The sequence below is a fragment of the Podarcis filfolensis genome (assembly GCF_964270895.1).
Source record: "Podarcis filfolensis genome assembly, chromosome: 6".
NCBI classification, from domain to species: domain Eukaryota; kingdom Metazoa; phylum Chordata; class Lepidosauria; order Squamata; family Lacertidae; genus Podarcis; species Podarcis filfolensis.
Window position 1 is genome coordinate 97,417,321 of NC_139609.1, and position 15,515 is coordinate 97,432,835.

At 47.4% G+C, this 15,515-nt stretch overlaps 1 protein-coding gene across 1 annotated transcript; it reads left to right on the top strand.

Moving 5' to 3' along the window:
- Positions 1 to 599: 599 nt before the first annotated feature.
- On the top strand, positions 600 to 14,896 carry LOC310764547 (BPI fold-containing family B member 3-like). The gene is made up of 16 exons (XM_083618742.1): positions 600 to 665; positions 1,783 to 1,907; positions 3,542 to 3,995; positions 4,120 to 4,224; positions 5,595 to 5,735; positions 5,832 to 5,895; positions 6,708 to 6,768; positions 8,043 to 8,137; positions 8,973 to 9,149; positions 9,912 to 9,965; positions 10,069 to 10,236; positions 10,930 to 10,997; positions 12,208 to 12,250; positions 13,118 to 13,181; positions 13,286 to 13,362; positions 14,580 to 14,896. The coding sequence occupies exons 2-16, from the start codon at positions 1,796 to 1,798 to the stop codon at positions 14,616 to 14,618; spliced, it is 1,722 nt and encodes a 573-aa protein (XP_083474868.1). The 5' UTR covers positions 600 to 665; positions 1,783 to 1,795; the 3' UTR covers positions 14,619 to 14,896.
- Positions 14,897 to 15,515: the final 619 nt, after the last annotated feature.

The following is a 15,515-nucleotide window of genomic DNA, read 5'->3' on the forward strand; positions in this document are numbered from 1 at the left end:
GAAACCCACAGACAGGATTTGAACACAAGATAGCTCTCCCCTCCTGTGGTTTCCAGCAACTCTCATTTGGAAGGACTACTGCCTCCAGCTGTTGAGGCAGAGCATAGCCATCCTGGCTAGCAGCTACTGATAATTCCTTTTGCTTAAGGCCACGGTGCATTATGGATCTCCGAGGGCTGTTGTGCAGAAAGCATGAAATCAATGCTTGACCCCATCCTGCATAAGCCCTGGTGCAAACAAGGCCATAATCCCTTAAGTATTGTGGTCAGCGTCTGATGCTAACTCTTGCTTCACCAACGCCTAGCATGGAACACACAATCCTGGCTTTCCCCTAGGTAGGCAGGAATGATTGACTTGGCCCCTCGGGAATTGGCACCCCAGATTAACGTTGAACCAAATACACCTCCTTAGATGTTCAATACACATTGCTCAACGATTTACACAGCTTTTCAGATTTCTAAGAAAATGTTTGCATTGGACATAAATCGCAAACCACTTGCTATTTTACACCCGAGCAAATATCATGAGTTGTCCACAAACAATCCAGTTTTCCTCATTCCTGACACAGATATTAGATATATAAGGACCACACGCCGTGGGTCTGAAGCATCTTCCTCAAACGGCAACAGGTGAGGAGCATCTTGGGACGCCTCAAGCTGAGTAAGGTAAGAGATGAGATGCCAAGGTTTGCTTCTCCCAAAGTAACCGCTGAGTTTGATTTCACAGCTTGGAAAGGATCCTGCGAGCGCTGGTGCTCTCAGGCTGTGATCAGGTCAGTTCCGTTCACATTTGGATGAGAATCTAACCCATTCACACATCTTAAAATGATATGGGAACTGAAACAGAGCTGTCTTTGAGATGGCCACTTCCCCACCTTTTGTGACACAGTGCAAAAATTAGGGAGCAGGGTGCAGAAGGATACCTATATTAGTGAAGAAAAACGTACAAAATGCATTAAGGTAAGGGAAATTGCTTGCAAAAATGTGTCTCTTGGGCAAAATGGCATACCAAAATGTGCATGGAGGAATGCACAATAGAATGCGAAAGAGTTATGAAAACTTCAAAAAATGGTAAAATGATGTAGGAATGTGCCAACTTAAGACTGAAAAAGAAGAAGAGAAAAACCGAGAGACTCCTAAACTGACAGATTTGTCGATCCTTACTCTTACATGGAATATGTCTCGTTTAACTCAATGGGACTCGCTTCTGGGAGACATTTATGGAAGGTGGTCTGTCAAATTCATTTCATGAAGGCTTAATACGTTGATGAATTGTTAACCAAACAGAGTTTGGCTTTTGTGGGGAAAGCTTTTCCGGTGGGGAAAACACTGGATCCAATCATCCTGCTCCAGTCGAGAGGTTGTAACTGAGCAGCAGAATACCTGTGGCTGCTTTGCATGCAGGATTCAACCCTAGGGGTCTCCAGCCATCAGGACTGGGGCAGACCTCGGGGGGTGGGTGAGGATGGAGATGTGCTGTGTGTCAGAATTAGGCATCCCCAGCAAAGATGGCCCAAAGTTCCGGCTCAGCATAAGGCAGGTTTGTACACAACAACAACAGCTAGAAGCTATGATGAATTTGTGTGGGGACAGCCCCCAAGCCAGGGTTTTAAATTCAAATATTCTCAATTATAGAAATAGCTGGTTTCTATAAAATAGCTTAGAAAAATATTACAAGATATAATCGGCTGCACTTAGCAAGTCAATGCATAAAATGGTTTTCTTAAAAATGCACGGACAAATCTTCCTTCCATCCTTCTGACAACCAGTAATATTTTCTCAGGTACCAGATCAAGATGCTAAAGGCTTGGACTGTCCTCCTCCTTTGCGGCCTCCTGCCCTCCACCCAGGCTCTCGCTGACGATGTCCTTTCGATGGCCCGGCTGCATAAGGATGTCCTGGAGAATGGTGAGCTCTGGAACTTTCTGATTTTTCTAAAATATGAAAATTCAGAGAAATGGCCAAGGGAACCACCCAACTCTTGAATGAGCCTTTGCAGAGAAGCAGGAACTGGCAGCCTGCTCTTCTAAACAGGAGTGGGTACAGTGGTCTTGGCGCTTGTGTGCCCAGGTGTGTCTCTGCTACGGGCTTCATCCCCTGATGGCCCAGCACAGCCACTGAGACCCTCAGATCTGCACAGGTGTTTCATAGGATTGCACAGCTGGAAGGTACACCAAGGGCCATCTAGTCCAACCCCCCTGCCATGCAGAAATAAAAAGTGAACAGGATAACGCTTGCACAGCGGATGTGATGTGCGGCTCCCCAGGCTGCCATTCAGGTTTATACAACCTCCATTTCTAAAATTAGGAGAACCGTCTCAAGCCAGACAATTGCATTGTCCCATCCCATCAGTTTATTTATTCAGCAATTAAAATATTTATATACCACTACGCGGGTGGCACTGTGGCTTAAACTACAGAGCCTAGGACTTGCTGATCTGAAGGTCGGCGGTTCGAATCCCCGCGACGGGGTGAGCTCCCATTGCTCGGTCTCTGCTCCTGCCAACCTAGCAGTTCGAAAGCATGTCAAAGTGCAAGTAGATAAATAGTTACAGCTCTGGCGGGAAGGTAAGCAGCGTTTCCGTGCGCTGCTCTGGTTCCCCAGAAGTGGCTTAGTCATGCTGGCCACATGACCCAGAAGCTGTACGCCGGCTCCCTCGGCCAATAAAGCGAGATGAGCGCCGCAACCCCAGAGTCGGCCACAACTGGACCTAATGGTCAGGGGTCCCTTTACCTTTACCTTTATTCAGTAAAAAAATATCAGGGTGTTTTACAACACCAGTGCATAAAACCATACAAATATTAAAATCAGAAATTGGCTCCCTATTGTCAGTTCCTGATACAGTGGTACCTCGGGTTAAGTACTTAATTCGTCCCGGAGGTCCGTTCTTAACCTGAAGCTGTTCTTAACCTGAAGCACCACTTTAGCTAATGGGGCCTCCTGCTGCTGCCACACCGCCGCGGCACGATTTCTGTTCTCATCCTGAAGGAAAGTTCTTAACCTGAGGTACTATTTCTGGGTTAGCAGCATCTGTAACCTGAAGCGTCTGTAACCCGAGGTACCACTGTATGTGAATGGTAATTGCAATATGAAAGGAGATTCTGAGTCAACATCTGGAAGAACTTTCTGATGGTAAGAGCTGTTAGACAGTGGAACAGGCTCCCTTGGGAGGTGGTGGACTCTGTCTTGTTGGAGGTTTTAAGCAGAGGCTGGGTAGCCATGGGTCAGGGATTTGTTCGCTACGACTCCTGCATTGCAGAGGGCTGACGTAGAAGTCCGCTTGAGGGTCTCTTGCAACTCTATGAAATGTCCTTGCCTGGACTCATACAATCGAAGGATCCAGGCAGTTTATTGCCTGGGACGTGGAAAGAGGCAGGCTTAATAAACCAGGTTCAGTCCACCCAACCTCTGGTGGAAAAGCATGCTAATGAGATAGTTGTTTGTTTTGTGTCCTTGTATAGAGTTGATGAAGACAATGTCAACGCTGACTTTTATTTCCTTGACTTCTGTCCCCTGTGCTCAATGCTGTCTCTTCCTTCCAGGCATCTCAGATACGCTGGCCAAAGGCAACCTGCTCCAGGGACTCTTGGGGCAAGTGCTTGGTGGAGGGATCCTTGGAGGCCAAGGAGGTCCTCTCGGCTTGGTAGGAGGCTTGGCTGGAGGTGCCCTTGGAGGCCAAGGAGGAGGTCCTCTCAGCTTGGTCGGAGGCTTGGCTGGAGGTGCCCTTGGAGGCCAAGGAGGAGGTCCTCTCGGCTTGGTCGGAGGCTTGGCTGGAGGTGCCCTTGGAGGCCAAGGAGGAGGTCCTCTCGGCTTGGTCGGAGGTTTGGCTGGAGGTGCCCTTGGAGGCCAAGGAGGAGGTCCTCTTGGCTTGGTCGGAGGCTTGGCTGGAGGAGTTCTTGGAGGCCAAGGTGGAGGACCTCTTGGGATTGTCGGTGGTGCCCTGGGAGGCAAAGGAGGTCTCCTCGGTGGTGTCCTTGGACGTGAAGGTCTCCTTGGGTGAGTTATCTCTTTTACTGAGAATAACACAGGGGGTAGAACTCAACGTTTCCCCATGGCAAGATGTAGATGTTGCTTTGTGGATTTAGCTTCTGCTCCTGACTGCCTCTCCTTCACCCTCCAGCTTGAAGTTGGTGGACGTCGTCCTTCCCAAGGTCTCACTGAAATTCTTGAAAGGTGTTGGGGTCGGACTGAACATCTATACCAAAGTTGCTCTCAAGGGAGATACGTGAGTTGACTTCCATGGGACGTAGCAAGTGGGGAGAGCGATGGCTCAGTGGCTGAGCACCTGCTATGTAGGCAGAAGAATCCAAGTTCATTCTCTAGCAGCATCTCCAGGTTGGGCTGAGAAACCCTGGAGAGCCACTGCCAGTCAGTGTAGGCAAAGCTGAGCTAGATGGACCAATGGCCATGACTCTGCATAAGGCAGCCTTCCATGTTCCTGTTGAGAAGTCCCAAGCGTACGAGGATTTTAATTTCATCAGGAATTTCCCAGGTGTTCTCCTATCCTAGCCAGTTCAAGATAGAGTCTTTGATGATAATGATGATGATAAAAAAAAAAACCTTAAACAGCATTGAAGTATCCTGAAGATTAATTTGGGACACAATCTCCTGCTTCAAATACATGGTTGGGTTGCTTGGGTTGGGTTGCTTGGGTTGGGGGATAGGTTTCCATGTACAGGTGGCGATCCTTCACTCAAAGCAGCTCCCTCATTCACTTCTATGGAACAAGCCAATGTAGCTGCTCGTTCACGGATTGGGTTCCCATCACTGAATGTGGATCACCATATCTACGAGCGATTCCATGAGCACATCTATGCACACACATATCTCTGGATCCAACTTCAATTCTACTTAAGTGCCCATGTGCACAGGGACATAGACTCATAGACGTGTGGTATCAGGAGGGATGCACAGGGTCATCTAGTCCTGCCCCCTGCAATGTAGGAATCACAAGAGGTCGCTTCTTGATTTCCACAAAGGGAGAAACCTTTTCCACGCGAAAAGTAAAATCTGTAGAGAGTAGCATCTGTGCAGTACTCGCAGATAGTGTGCAAGAGGGATCTGCAACACAATATTGTAGTTCCAGCCAGCCAGCCATGCCCTTTCCAGGATACTCCATCCCCCTTCCCTCAGTTCCCCAACCCTCCCCCCAGCTGTCAGTCATCATTCTATGGGCACTGAGCACAGTCATTCCTCATCATTGGGCTGCTGGGGGGGGGGGTCTCACCCAGCTTCAATTTATATTTCTGTCTCTAAACCATTTGTGTACTTGGGTTCACCAAGCATTCATGGCTGGTGCCATTTTGGGTACTTAAAAACCAATACTCGGGAGAACTGAGACCGCAGTTACACAGTGTAATGGGAGATAACTTCCATTATCCATCTTTGTCAAAATAATAGATTTCAAAACATGCTGGGGAAAACAAAACCACACCCAGGATAGGAGTCGTAGGACCTGCAGGGCATTTTTGATATTTGTGCCCCAAGCAATGCCTGACAAAGAAGCCATTGCAATCTGAGTACCTGCAGAATACATTTTGAAACTGGACCTGGTTCACTGATTGATCTCATCTCTACTTCTTCTCTGTCTTCCAGGCTTTTGGGTGGGCTGCTGAATCTTCTGGTGGAAGTGAACATCACAGCAAACGCACGTCTGGTCCAGGACAAGTCAGGCACTCCCATCCTAGTTGTGGAAAACTGCAAGACCAACCTGGGTAACATTCAGATCCTGTCTGGGTGAGTGACCAGAGGTCCTGAGGGACACAGCCACTGTGGCTACTAGCTACTGAAACACCTTAAAGACTCACGGTCCCCAATTATTTTCTCCCTTAGGTTCCTTCCACTCAACTTGGACAGGGTCTTGACTAATCTCCTGAGCAATGTCCTCCCTGGAGTGGTGAGTCTTCCAAGAATTTGCCAGCTCAGTTGTCAATCACTTTCTTTGCATCATAGTTTTGCTGAATTTAGGAGAGACATTGCTATTCAGAGTAGACTGCACAGGATGAGATGGAGCAACAGACATAGTTAAGGCAGCTGCAAATACTGATACAAGGCAAAAGGATACCCTAGGAATTTTGATTATTATTTATTGCAATTATGCCCCACCTTCTTCTGCAAGAAGCTCAAGGTGGTACATAGGGTTCTCCTCTTCTTCGTTTAATCCCAGCAACCCTGTGAGGGAGGCTAGGCTGAGAGGCAGTGACTGGCCCAAGGTTGTACCCAGTGAGCTTCATGGTTGAGCAGGAATTCGAACCCTGGTCTCAGGTCCTAGTCCGACTCTCTAACCACTACACCACACTGGCTCTCACTGGCTCCACACTTGAAGTGGAGAATGCCAGTATGGGGAAGCTTTGGCTCTCCGGCTGTTCCTGAACCACAACTCCCATCATCCTTGACCATTGCCCATACTTCTAGGACTGATGGGAGTTGTAGTTCAGTAGAAGCTGAAGGACCAAAGGTTCCCTACCTCTGAGTTAGAGTTTTACCCTTCTGGCAATCAGGATGACCAATAGCTGCTGCAAGTAAAAGATGACTCTTCACCCCTTGTTGTCTGCCATTGCATCTCTGGGATGCCACCAGAATAAGCAGATGAGGATTTCTTTCTTGCAAGCAGCTGGCAGGGAGATTTATTTTTCAGATAACACAACAAAGGATGTGGGGACCATTCAGTTCTGTGGCTTCACTCCTGCTCCTTTCCCTTTGTTGCAGCTGTGTCCAGTTGTAGACCTTGTGCTGAATATTGTGAACACCCTTCTTGGCACCGTCAACAGTAAGTTTTCCATGACCTCCACCTTCCCCATCTCCTTTGGATCGTCAACTAGAGTCTATAACATTGCACAACTTGCTGTCTCCCCACTTTGAAGTGTCAGAGCTCCCCCGCCCCAGGAACAAACGGCAACTGGGGTTTTCTGCAATTTGGGTTTGCTCTGATTCAGCGCTATAAAGCAGGTTTTGGCAGCGCAAGTGCCATGGCAAAAAACAAAAACAAAACAAAAGCTTGGACGCAGAGCTTTAAAGCGAGGACCTGTGCTTAGAAATGAGGCACAAAACAAGACAGGATGATGATCCCTTAATGTACAGGGTTGTTGCATTGTTGGCTGAGACATTGTGTGAGAAAGGGTTTGAGCCGTCTAAAAGCACAAATGAAATGCTTAGCTATGTGTTGTGTAAAGTCCCACCTCGTTTTGTTGTTGTTTAGTCATTTAGTCGTGTCCGACTCTTTGTGACACCCTGGACCAGAGCACGCCAGGCACTCCTGTCTTCCACTGCCTCCCGCAGTTTGGTCAGACTCATGTTTGTAGCTTCAAAGACACTATCCAACCATCTCGTCCTCTGTCGTCCCCTTCTCCTTGTGCCCTCCATCTTTCCCAACATCAGGGTCTTTTCCAGGGAGTCTTCTCTTCTCGTGAGGTGGCCAAAGCCTCAGCTTCACGATCTGCCACCTCGTTTTACATGCCCTGAATTTTCCGACGTTCAAGTTGCGGTGTTATGAGAGGGAGAAAAACATTTCTCTGTCAGCTTTCTCTAGTCTCTTTTATCCTGTTGCCTCTTACCCATTTTTTCTCCAAACTGAACAGGCTGCAAGCTGTCTCCTCCCCCTCTCTCCCTCGACACCACCAGTTCACCACCGATTCAAAACTGCTTTTTTGTCTAGTTTGTGACGTTCAGTACACAGAGTATGTCTCATGAACCCTGGATATTATTGCTGGAGGAAAGGCATGGGACATTGCAAGGAGGTGCCCCAACGACAGCTTACATCTGCCTTCTTTCTCTCTGCTTCCTTTTTATTTGCCAAATACACAAAGCTTCACAGCTTGTCTTTCATTGTACAAAGTCTAGTACCTTGCTTCATTTAAAGATTTTCAGAGACTTTGAGACTAAAGATTTCATTTTGTACTTGTTATGGTTTGAAGGAATTCTACAAAGATTGTCTATTGCTTATGTACATGGTCATTGTGTTGCCTAGACATTGCTGACGTTCTCTTTGCAACACAGGGTTTTTTTGGGTTACTTACTCCTTTCTCCTTTTTATTTCCTGCACAGGCGTCTGCCCATTCGGTACGCTGGGAAAACTACATTACACCCTGGCTGGCCTGCCGTGGTTCAGCGATGAACAACAAATCGTGCTGAATCTGAATGTAAGGCACCTTGATTGATTGATTGATTGATTGATTGATTGCATTTATATCCCACCTCTTCCTCCAAGCAGCTCAAGGTGGCCTACATGCTTCTCCTCCTCCCCATTTGAGTCTCAGAACAACAACCCTGTGAGGTAGGCTAGGCTGAGAGAGAGAGAAGCAGAGAATAACAACAGCTAGCTATCAACCCATGTAGGAGCTCAGAGAACTTAATATAGCCCCAAGGAAAGCCTTCACATTAAGCCATTGCCCATTTCGGTGTCAATTAAACAATTCCAGGCATAGGCAAACTTGGCCCCCCAGATCTTCTGGGACTACAACTCCCATCATCCCTGACCAATGGTCCTCTTAGCTAGGGATGATGGGAGTTGTAGTCCCAAAACATCTGGAGGGCCGAGCATCATTCATTGCATACTGATATGATGCTTTGCAGGGTTAAAGAAAGAGAAAAATTGTGTAAAAAGTATAAAGATAGAAAGAGCAAAAATTTTGAGCTCTTAGAAAAAAGGAAGAAAGTCAATATGTGTATATGTATGTCACGATTAGATTAGAAGGATGATACGGTTTTATTTGTAGATGTGTTTTTTGTTTTTTGTGTGTTCTTTTTTCTGTTTTGTTTTGTTTTCTTGTTTGTACTGTTTTATTTTGGATTCAATGTTTGTAATTTTTGTTGTAATTTTGCACTGAAAATAAATTATACATTATTTTTTTTAAAAAACCAACATCTGGAGGGCCGAGTTTGCCTATGCCTGAATTATACTTAACAGACGTCCAGTTCTGTGGGCCCCCAAATGTCTCTGAACCTCTGATTATTATTTTTTAATGTTTCTTCCAGGTCTTAGTGCTTGATAATGAAGGCAACTCCATCAAGCTTCCCCCAAGCAAGCTGCCCTCTCTTCCTCCAGCTGGGGACCACACTTCCCAGTTGCTTCTCTCTGGCGACCTCATTTCCTCCTTGCTGCAGCTGGTGGTGAAGAACGGGCAGCTCAACGTAGACATCACTGACCAAGCGGTGAGTCACCTGGCCCAGAAATGATTATTATTATTATTATTATTATTATTATTATTATTATTATTATTTATACCCCGCCCATCTGGCTGGGCTTCCCCAACCACTCTGGGCGGCTTCCAACAAAATATTAAAATACAGCAATGCATCAAACATTAAAAGCTTCCCTAAACAGGGCTGCCTTCAGATGTCTTCTAAAAGTCTGGTAGCTGTTCTTCTCTTTGACATCTGGTGGGAGGGCGCCACCACCAAGAAGGCCCTGTTATGTACTGAGTTGAATAGGATCCAAAAGGCAGCAGTCTGATTGGTCCTAGAAGGTTTGATCTTCTTGCAGTCCATGGGACTCTCCAGAGTCTCCCCCAGCACCATAATTCAAAAGCATCAATTCTTCGGCAATCAGCCTTCTTTATGGTCCAGCTCTCACTTCCGTACTTCACTACTGGGAAAACCAGAGCTTTAACTAGACGGACCTATGTTGGCAAGGTGATGTCTCTGCTTTTTAAGATGCTGTCTAGGTTTGTCATCGTTTTTCTCCCAAGAAGCAGACGTCTTTTAATTTCGTGACACAAACATATATACCCATTAATTCTCAGGCTCAGTTTTGCACCTGTAAATTGGGAACAACCCCTCTCCCCGTCTTTCTTTGTTTTGAGAGGATGAACATGAAGGAAATCACCACGTCAGGCTGAAGGGGGAAAGATTAGGGTGGCATTTAGAAGACATTCCTCTTTTAAAATTCTTTGCATTTGTCTTGCTTTCCCCCAGCTCCGTGGAGCCGTCCCACTGACAACGTCTGCACTTCAATCTGTGCTACCTCAGGTAAGGAAACCCTACTGGGCATCTCACTTTTTGGGTGTGTGTGTCAAGTGATTTGCCCCTGTGCCCTGAGTGCGAATCATTCTCCCTGTCCCATTTTTTACAGCTGTCCCGGCTGCTGCCAACAAGCCTGCCCCTGGTGGTCAAGATCCGGATCAGCGACCTTCCGGGAGTGTCTTTGCAAAACGGGAAGCTCACGGTGACCCTCGCTGCTGCCGTTGACGTTTTCGCCCTTGCAGACTCTGGCCCTGAGCTTCTTTTCGGGTTGAATGCTGTAAGTAACGGGATGGGGTGTATGGCGCATGGCTTGGAACTCAAACCCCAGCCTGACCTGGGTATCTAGCCGATGCAGTTGAAAATTCGTAACATCAGAACAGCTCTGCTGGATCAGGCCAGTGACCCGTCTGGTCCAGCATCCTGTTCTCACAGTGGCTGACCAGATGCCTGCGGGAAACCTGCAAGCAGGATTCGAACACAAGACCCCTCTCCCTTTCTGTGGTTTCCAGCAACTGATATTCAGAAGCATTGTGGAAGCAAAGATGGTAGCCATCAATAGCACTCTTGGCTCAATATTTCTTTTCAAAGAACCTTTGCTTGGGTGTCAGTAATCCCATCCCCACCCCCCCAAAAAATTGTCTCTATGTTGGGATTTATTTATTTTTTAAAATGACAATTAGGTGTCCTTGAAAGCCACCAGGATTCCTCTTTCTAGGTGTGGCAGTTCCTTTTAGCCGAAAGGAAGGAGGGCACGCAATGCCATGTGTGCTCTGACAAAGAGCCCTTCCCTGACCTCAGTGGAGCATAGAAGTTGGGAACAGAACAGAGCAGAATCATAGAATCATAGAAGGGACCCGACTCTAGTAATCTAGTCCAGCCCTCTGCAATGCAGGGATCTCAACCCAAAGCTGGTTTTGCAAAAGCAGAAGGGAAGGGGCCAGTCTCTTACCCAGTGATCTTGCATTTACAGCAAATCGACTTGAGTGGATCTGTCCGCATTTCTGGAGCAAAATTGGCCGTCTCCTTATCTCTTGACAAGTAAGTGGATCTTAATGCTCTAGATCAGGGGTCAGCAAACCTTTTTCAGCAGGGGACCAGTCCACTGTCCCTCAGACTTGTGGGGGCCAGTGTGTGTGTGTGTGTGTGTGTGTGTGTGTGTGTGTGTGTGTGTGTATACCTGCCTCATGTTACGTTTGCTTCAGGTTGCGTCCCGCAGTGACCCGGAAGTAACGGAACAGGTTACTTTCAGGTTTCGCCGCTCATGCATATGCAGATGCGCAAAATGATGTCACACACATGTGCAGAAGTGGCAAATTGTGACCCGCGCATGCGCAGACATGCAGACGCGGGTTGCGTTCTTTTCAGGTTGTGAACAGACCTCCAGAACAGATCCCGTTCGCAACCAGAGGCACCACTGTATATATGAACGAATTCCTATGCCCCACAAATAACCCAGAGATGCATTTTAAATAAAAGCACACATTCTACTCATGTTAAAACACGCTGATTCCTGGACCATCCGTGTGCTGGATTTAGAAGGCATTTGGGCCGGATCCAGCCCCTGGGTCTTAGTTTGCCTACCCATGCTCTAGATCCCTAGGTTATGGTGCAGAATAACGAATGGCATTTGGACAGGACTGGAGTTAAGGTGGTGCCGGTGGTTCTTCCACACAGGGACACTGAGCCGAGGGTGGGGTGGGGGCGCCAAAATAGTAGTAGTCGTAGCAAAACCTATATTTATATGGGTACCTACTGAGAAGATCCATTAAAAAGCAACTGTACCAAAAGGAATTGTTGTAAAAATAAGAAATGTTTAGGGGGCTCATCAAATTTTGTCCTTGCTTGGGGCCACATTACCCAAATCCGTCCCTGATTTGGAGAAAGTCTCCCTTTAGACCACTGGTTCCGAAAGTGGGTGATGCTGCCCCCTGGAGGGCAGAGGGATTACCTGGGGGTTGCTAAGAGGTAAGGGGGGCAGGGGGGTGGACCAGAGGTGTAGCCGAGGATTCCCAATTCTACACTGTGTTTGTAGCCCCCTTTCTTCCTGATCTTTTACCGGCCGTGCTCTGGAAGCTCTGCAGACCAGCCTCCCCCAACATGATGTCCTCTACATGTCTTGGACTACAGTTCCCATTAGTCCCAACCAGTTGTAGTCCAAGATGCCTAGGGGCCAGCGGATGGTGGAGGACTTCTCCGTGCCAGATGTGCAGCCTAGCATCCAATGCTTTCGTTTTCTTTCTTTTCACAGCATCAGCCTCAACGTCTCGTCTTCCCAGATCGGCTCCTTTGATGTAAGACTCCCTTCCACCACATACTGGACCCCTTGGAGAAGATTTTGAGGGAGCAGGGCGGGGTGGGGAGAGGAAGTCCTGTCCCATGAGCAGAACTCCCAAGGTCTCTGCAGCTCACCTGGAACTTGAAAGAGAAAGAGGTGGCTGAACTCATCCAGGATTGGGGGTTTCTGGAGGCTGGAGCAGAGGTGGAGATGGCATCTGGGGCAGCCACACAAACCCTTGGGTGCTTGAGCTACAAAGGGTGAAGTCCCATCATAGAATTGTGAAGTTGGAAGGGTCCTTCAGGGTCCTCCAGTCCAAGCCCCTGCAATTCAAGAATCTCAGCCAAAGAATCCCTGGCACATGGCCACCCAGCCTCTGCTTAGGAACCTCCAATGAAGGGGAGCTCATCACCTCCTGATGAAGTCATACCTCGGGTTACAGACGTTTCTGGTTGTGCAATTTCGGGTTGCGCACCGCACCGAACCCAGAAGTACCAGAACGGGTTGCTTCTGGGTTTCGGTGCTTGCGCATGCGCAGAAGCACTAAATCACGTTTTGCACATGTGCAGAAGAACCAAATCGCAACCCGTGCATGCGCAGATGCGGCGCTGCGGGTTGCGAACGTGCTTCTCACACGGATCACGTTTGCAACCCGAGCGTCCACTGTACTGTCAGAAAGTTCTTCCTAATGTTTAGTCGGGAAATATTTGAAATAAGCAACTGAACAGGTCACATCTCCATAGCTGTCAACTTTTCCCTTTTCTTGCGAGGAATCCTATTTGGAATACGGGAATTTCCCTTCAAAAAAAGGCAAATGTTGACAGCTGTGCACATCTCTTTCTCTCACCAACTGATGATGCAGAAGTCTCTCTTTCTTTTGCAGGTTGCCGTCCTCAAAACCTGGATCACGAACCTTCTCAGAATTGGATACCTGCCTGTGATCAACGGTAAAAGAGCCGTATTTGTAGCAATAGGCGTTCGGTTTCAGCATTGCCTTCGGGATGCAAAACCGATTCTGCATGTCTAGCGTTGTTTCTTGGTTTTCTTCCAGGTGCCCTGGAGATAGGAATCCCACTCCCTAACCTCTTCAACCTGAACTTCGCCGCTGGGGATGTCAACATTGTTGATGTAAGATCTCAGCTGCTCATTTCTTGAGAAACCGGGCTTTAACGTGGGCTGAGCACCACCTTGAACAAATCTGTAACATGTTCCACACTGCACCTGAGAACCCGCAACTTAGTGGGTTGTATTCAGTGCTAAAGGACCCCTGACCATTAGGTCCAGTCGTGGCCGACTCTGGGGTTGCGGCGCTCATCTCGCTTTATTGGTCTAGGGAGCCGGCGTACAGCTTCTGGGTCATGTGGCCAGCATGACTTAAGCCGCTTCTGGCGAACCAGAGCAGCGCACGGAAACGCCGTTTACCTTCCCGCCAGAGCGGTACCTATTTATCTACTTGCACTTTGACGTGCTTTCGAACTGCTAGGTTGGCAGGAGCAGGGACCGAGCAAGAGGAGCTCACCCCATCGCAGGGATTCGAACTACCAACCTTCTGATCGGCAAGCCCTAGGCTCTGTGGTTTAACTCACAGCACCACCCGCGTCCCTTGGTGCTACTTCTGACTCAAAGTAAACTCCGTTGAGGCTAATGGATGTGAAGTTCATTAATTTCAACGGGGTTTACTCTAACTAGGGCTCAGTTTAAAACGGTCCAGTGATTGACACATGACCTGCATGTCAGGGGAGCAAGAGGGGCAGAGGAAAGCATCCTTTCTACTTCTGGAGAGAGGAGAGTGGGTGGCTTATGATGTAAGGAGCTTCGTATTTCTTTATTTGATGAGGCTGACTGATGTGATAGTAGGAGGAGAAATGTAACAGACAGGAGGCAAAGAAAATCCAAGTGATTTCAGATTCAGGAGCAAAGCATGCTTTTAATTCAATCAGGACAGATCTATCCCTTCCAGTGTTTCTGTTTCTTATTTCTCCAGTCTTAAATCCAGTTCTCCATAGTTCCACAGCAGGTTATCTTAAAATTGATTACTTAATTAATGAATTGTATGTCTTTCACTGTTGCTTTCTCTTAATACTGCCATTTGTAATGGAATTCTGACTAATACACACATATTGGTATGCTATGTTCGAGAACATATGCCTTTTTCGCACACTTTCCTCCAATATATGCAGTTTCTGTTATTTTGCTGGAAAACCGTACCACAAAACTGGGGTATGAGCAAATTTAGCAGGATAGCTAGCCATGTGTTGGGCTCACGTAGTAATTGGATATGTTCCAGTTTCTCATTGAAATGCAGCCAGGTTTCTCCGTAACTGTGATGCTTTTCTTCTCGGCAGAATGCATTGCTGGCGAGTGTGACTCCTAAACTCCTCTAGAGTAGACATATCCACACAGCCGCAGAAATGAGCTCCGAGGCAGAAGTCTCCTCCTCGCTTCTTGCTGTTCCAAGTGACATCTTGGCCCAGGAATCTGACTGCAGAAGAGTCCTCTCTCATCCTCCTTCATCGTCTCATTGAGCTGCAGAGCTGCCTTTAGAATGACCTCAGCTATGTTTCCTCTAGTTCTGCCTTGGCAAGAACTCTGGGCTGCTTGTGTACTGTCTGGGGTGCTTCTTGACTTCCTCACTCAGTAAAAATATGTCACTTTCTCAGCATTTATAGCCTGTCTGTGTTTTTCTTCCACTTTCAATACACTTTGAAGAGCTTTTCATCTCTCCTCCCAGCTACAGTTTTAGCCAAACCATGCCTCCTCACCTGTAGCCCCCTAAAATATTAGTAAAGGGAGACATGGGACCACTGCTATTTCTCCATATTAATTTTATTCCATAAAACTTATATACCACTTGATTACAGAAAAACAACAACACCCTAACAACACTCAAAGTGGTTTACAAAGCAGAGATGCTTCAAAGAGCCCTTTTGCAAAGGGCTTCGACCCCACTCATCAGCAGAAGAGCAAGGATTGAATCCTGCTGGGCGCAGTGGACATAGCTAATTCAGGATGAAACCCTGTCCTCCTGCCCATCAGCTGGCATCACCAGCGATGTGGTGTGGTGTGGTGTAGTGGTTAGAGTATTGGACTATTAGGACCTGGGAAACCATCACAGTACACAGCCATTATGAGTGGTAGCGATTGATGGCTTCCATTTTAAAGCCGTCCAAATTAGTGGCCTTCTCCATTTTCTTCAACCTCAAACTTCCAACATTTACTTTGTTCAGTGAAAGGGCAATTTTGTGAATGCGATGCCAGGGTCTTTAATATTCACTTCTGCT